Genomic DNA, 5,470 nt, shown 5'->3' on the forward strand with positions numbered 1-5,470 from the left:
AGAGAGAGAGAGGAGGCCAGAGGGTGAGGGGGTGGCGGGCCGGCGGCGAGCAGCGGCGGCACAGCAAGCAGCGGCGCGGCGGCTGCGGCAGCGACAGCGGCAGCGCGGCCTGTGGCAGCGGCAGCAGCTGGCGGGCTGCGGACGGCCCCGACAGCGGCGGCGGCGAGCTGGAGGAGAGATGGAGGTCGGCACAGGCGGTGAGGGCGAGGGTGAGAGAGAGAAGGCAGGGCCGAGGAAGGGGGGGCGGCGGCGGCGATCCGGCCGGACAAGGCGCGACGGGCGGCGGCGGCGACGGGGGCGGCTAGGCGACACGGCGGCGGCTCGCGGCGGGTTTGGAGCGACGGCGAGCCGAGCTCACGCGCTCGGGAGGAGGAGAAGGCAGAGTCGGTTGGGGCTACCGGGCGACACGGCGGCTCAACGACGGCGCGGGGAGGATGGCGGCATCGGGCGGTGGGCGGCGTTGGGCGGAGGCGGGCAGCGGTCGAACGGCGGTCGGCGAGCGGGGCACGGCGGAGCGGAACCCGGTCGGGGGAAAAGAAGCCAACGAGGAAGAAGAAGCGGAGAAGAGAGAAAGAAAGGAAAAGAAAAGAAAAAGAAAGAGGAGAGAGAGAGTTGCATGGGGAAGGGGGGGAAACGTGCGCATGGCAGGGGGTGGGACGTGCGCGGAGGGGACGTGCTCAGCGCGGCAGAGGGAGGAGAGAGAGAGAGAGAGAGAGAGAGAGAGAGAGAGAGAGAGAGAGAGAGAGACTCAAAGTCAAAGCTCTCACTCGAGTGCGATCCAACGGACACGGTTCAAATCCGAAAACGATCTAACGGTCCCCTATAATCCTAATTAATAATATAGGAAAATGGCCAAAATAAAATATGCCAAAACACACCACGAGGGAGGTCTACCAGTCCAAATCCGCACCCGGTCAAAAATCCACTTTTCACATACTCCGGGTAATACCGACGCTGGCCACAATAATATCGACACCGTCCAATTAAATTCGTCCCGGAACTCCGAGAAATTCGACACCAAAGTTTGGGCTCTAAATAACGGCCAAATTCGATCGAGTGCGATTCTAGCGAAATCTCAAATTTTAAAAATAATAAAAACCCAGGAGTGATCAGTTCCGGGTGAGATTTTATTATAAGCGCACTGACGAATTATACGTTTTATAAATCCCAAAAATGGGCCAAAATTCGGAATGTCACAACTTTGGCTTAAAAAAAAAGTAAAATTGCGTGGATCATAAGATTTTGATTGATGAAAAAGGAAAAGTAAAAGATAATAAAGTCATAATGCGTGTGGGTTCAATACATACGTTGTAAGGATAAGTCTTTAAAGATTAATTAAGGCTGAAGCAACCGGGAGCAGCCAGTGTTGTCCCGGTCAAAAATTGCAAAAATGAAGGTGCGATGCTTGGGCCTCACGTCATCGCTAGCGACAAGCCAATTGATCAAAGAGAGTGAGAGACATAGCCATGGAAGAAGCTTCGGGTTCTGCTGCTAAGGAACGAAGACCTTCTGTCTTGTCCGAGTGACGTCGTGCATGACCTCAATCGGCCATGCACGTGACGTGGGGGCACGCACTCCCTTGGGATATTCGGAAGCTGCGTCGATGCTGCGCACCCCCGCAGGACAAGAAGAACGTCGTACTAGTCGATCGACTCTCGAATCTCCTTTCCCACTGACGTTTCCTGATACTTGTGTCTCCACCGCCCTTATTTCAACATCCAGCGAAGAAAAAGAAGAAGAAGAGAAAAAAAGTGGTCACTCAAAAGAATTAGGCTGGTTTGGGAATTACTTTCCCAAGGAGGCTTTGGACTCCAAAGTTCTTTGAACAAAGGTGGACACCCTTTAGCTAATTCTTTTAGAGAGCTTTAAGAAGATACAACTGCATTTTAGGTATTTTGAGGCTTAAGCATTTTTGAAATGTAAATACATTTTTCTCTCTTAAACTTTCGTAATTCTGGAAATGTCCATACCTCACGCAACGTCACCAGTGAGGCCAGATCTGACTATCAACAAGCCAATCTGGCACCGGCAAACCTCGCCTAAGGTCGCGCGGCCCTTCCCAAGGGTCGTTGGCGGCCACTTGATGTCGTGCAACCTCAGGCGATGGCCGCCGGCGAACTGAGCCCTTCGTCGGAGCCGACAAAGGGTTTGAGTTTTTCTTCCTTTTCTTTAATTAAAAAAAAAAGGAAAAGCCCGTTGTAAGAATAATTTTTTCTAAACACTATGTAACTCAAAGTTGCTTTTCAATGGACTTTTAAATTACAATTTAACAAATATAATTTACATTTCGGAAAACCTCTTTAATTTAAAATCCTTTGCATTTCCTAACGGCTTTCCCTAAAAGTCCAACCAAAAGCAACCTAAGTTTCTTCCATAAAACTAATTAGAGATTTCGCAAATTATGGTATTTCTATTTCAAGTAGTTGTACCAAAATTCGAATTGCTTTATTAACTTTTCTAGTTAATAGATTCTAGAGAGTTATTTCAACTTACAGTTAGATATGCTTTTATTCTAATTATGGCAAAACACTCTATCGAGTGCCCTGATTCTTTTTTGGTGCTCTCAAATCTTTTTAACTGATCTGATCGAAGTAATTGCGTCGTAGTGTTCCCGTCTCTAATTGTCCATTTCGCTGACTTGGCATGAATGATAGAATGCGGAAGTACTTAATAAAACCGACATGTTACGCCTCATCAATGAAGTCTTGAAAAAAGTAAATCGGGGATTGAGATGCTCGAAGTGATCTGTAAGGTACGAATCGGGACAAATTTGTACCTCACGAGTGAAAACCAGGAAAATCCCTATCCTTATCTTGTAACATAAAAGATGGGGCTCATTCTAATGACCTTTCTTTGCCCAATAGGTAGGTATGCGTCTCGGTCAACAATACGACAGTCCATGCACGGTGGAAAAGTCACTTGTTCATGTCGGCCGTCGGTACTGTTTTATATGGAAAGTGGGGTTTGGTCCAAGTGAAATGAACCATGTGTTTTATTCTAATTATTTATTTCTTTTCTTTTCTTTTCTTTTCTTTTCTTACATTTTTCCACCTTCCTTATCCATTTTCTTTTTTCATATTTTAATTATCCAACAGGAGATTGTCATTAATATTTGATAAACCGATTTTGTAAACCGACAAAGTATCTTCAGCATTTTGAATAATTATATTTATGAGCAATCTCTTGATGTAATGGCATGAAACAGTTCCGCAGGAAGTCGAAACAAGAAAGGCAAATATCCCACTTTTCCAGTCTGCACGAATGCTTTGAACATGTACTCTTAAAAATCCTTAGAAGATAGATCCCCAATCACTCGATAAATGTCAAATAAAAAATGATAATTAAATCTCGCCCTTTGATCATAAAATCCTTAAAATGTGTCTTATGACATTTTGTATAGCAGTTACGAAAAAATACAAAACATTATGACTTGTTACGACACGAAGATCCGTCTCTCCATGGACCATAAAATTGTTGTTTTTGAACTCTATTAAGTTAAATTAACAACATTCTAGCAAAAAAAAAAGTTAAATTAACAACAAGAATAAAAGCTGAAATAATCTTTCACTAAATAAAATATGGAAACACTTTTGCTGCAATCTTAGAGCAAACAATTTCCCTAGAGACTTTCATCAGATATTTACAGGTCAGAACGGCAGGTATCACCGTTCTAAACACCAGCTATACGGACCACCACAGAACCAACAAGATCGCTTCTCTCTCTGGCAAAACCTATGAAAAATCCTAGGACTAACTCTAGTCTGTAGCCCCACAAAGAGCAATTAGTCCAAGACAGAGATGGTCTTGATTGATCACCATGCCAGTGGATCACGCCATTTCAATGAGAACCAACACGAATGGAATGATTCAGGCCCCTGTAAGAGAATCCGACTTCTGTGTTCCTCAACGGACCTGTTCAAAATGGCTTGTGCAAGTACATGGACATGTCCTGAAGAGGCGAGAACAGATCCAACTGAACCTGTCCTTGCGTGAAAGCATCATCCAAGAAGTTATCCATCGAACTGAATTGGAAATCGAGGTCCTTCTCCCAATCCTCCCACTTCGCCTCGCTCTGCACTTCCTTCTCGCACGCCAAGTCCGGGGACACCACGTGCTCCGAGCAGCTAGAATCCGTGTGCAGCCTCGGCACTGAATCTGACGAGTCCATGTACATGTGATCCGTAGCCGTCGGCGAATGCCCATATTGGGGAGGTGTGTACGGGTTCAGTGCCGCCGGCATATCAATCTGCGGCTTGGTCTCCATCTCGGGGAACTCTACCGTTTCATTGTGCGAGGAAGGGAAATACTTCTCTATGGTGCCCTTCTTGTTGTATATCCGGCATAGAACCCAATCATCAAGCTGCAACAATAGCAAGGATCGATGTTAATCATTGAATTTTGTTTACGAACTCGTCCAATTACATGTGCGGGAATAATAAAAACAGTCACAAGAGGGGAAAGAGAGTAATTACCCTCAAGTTCTTCTTCTTGCCAGCAGATCGATCGACATTGGCGAGGCGGTACTCGTGCATGATCCAATTGGTCTTCACTCCTCTCGGAGCTTTTCCAGCATAAAATACTAGCGCCTTTTTTATGCCAAGCGTCGTCGGGCGGCCGATCGGCTTATCTGCTCCGGTTGCCTTCCAATACCCGGTTCCGGCTGCCCGGTTCGGCCGTGACCCGTTGGGGTACTTGCGGTCCCTTGGAGAAAAGAAGTACCATTCTTTTTCGCCGTAGAGAGCCATTTCTGCAATTCCAAGCCAAACGCCATCAGAAATCACGACCCTTAGCAGACAATAAAATCGTTTCAAATTCATAAGAGATCTTGAAAAGTAAAAAAATCACAGTCAAAACCATCATGCTTGATGCTTGACAAAGAGAAAGCAAATGAAGAAATCACCCCTTTTCTTGACCCACATATCAAAATGAGAAGTTCAAACTGTCGAACATTGGACCTCCCTAGAGGCATCAGATAAGAACTAGAGGAATACATTTCTTCTTACAATGATAATTCCAAATAAAGAACGGATTTTTTTTTACAACAAAACCACCCGAAAGAGTGACAAAACTCGCCGACCCTCTTCCCAGAATGGGATGATTCACCAAAATGAACACAAGCAGAAACAGAAATTGTTCAGGAACAGAGCCTGGAGAAGCAGAGGAAGGGAGGGAGTGTGTCAAGATACCTGGAAGGTCCCAAGGGTCGAACTTGTAGAGATCGATCTCGGCAATGATGGGGGCGGAGACGGGGTGAGAAGCGCACTTGCGAATCAGGTAATGGTTCACCAGCTCGTCGTCCGTGGGGTGGAACCTGAACCCCGCTGGTAACTCCAACTGAGCCTTCTTCATCTTCTCTCTCTCTTCTCTCAACTCTGTTGCTGTTCTTCCTGCTGCTCTCTGGCTCCAAGCTCTTCACTTCCGAGCTCTGTACTCCTTCAACTTTCGAACTCGAATCCACAAAGAGACGTGA

At 46.1% G+C, this 5,470-nt stretch overlaps 1 protein-coding gene across 1 annotated transcript; it reads right to left on the minus strand.

The window, feature by feature from the left end:
• Window positions 1–3,892: 3,892 nt before the first annotated feature.
• LOC115673996 (NAC domain-containing protein 2-like) lies at window positions 3,893–5,470 on the minus strand. Its single transcript, XM_030596277.2, has 3 exons — window positions 5,187–5,470; window positions 4,473–4,747; window positions 3,893–4,360 (listed from the first exon to the last, which is right to left on the minus strand). Exons 1-3 carry the CDS (start codon window positions 5,347–5,349, stop codon window positions 3,917–3,919), a joined length of 882 nt encoding a protein of 293 aa, XP_030452137.1. The 5' UTR covers window positions 5,350–5,470; the 3' UTR covers window positions 3,893–3,916.

Source organism: Syzygium oleosum, unplaced genomic scaffold, assembly GCF_021117445.2.
Source record: "Syzygium oleosum isolate NSW1041296 unplaced genomic scaffold, Sole_v2.1 Sole_v2.26, whole genome shotgun sequence".
Classification (NCBI taxonomy): domain Eukaryota; kingdom Viridiplantae; phylum Streptophyta; class Magnoliopsida; order Myrtales; family Myrtaceae; genus Syzygium; species Syzygium oleosum.

Bases quoted from the DNA above. Each gene is read 5' to 3' on its own strand.
- LOC115673996 (XM_030596277.2), bottom strand. From the start codon at position 5,349: ATGAAGAAGGCTCAGTTGGAGTTACCAGCGGGGTTCAGGTTCCACCCC. The intron at 4,748-5,186 runs GTATCTTGACAC...TTGGAATTGCAG, and splicing joins CGACCCTTGGGACCTTCCAG to AAATGGCTCTCTACGGCGAA. The intron at 4,361-4,472 runs GTAATTACTCTC...CTATTGTTGCAG, and splicing joins GCAAGAAGAAGAACTTGAGG to CTTGATGATTGGGTTCTATG.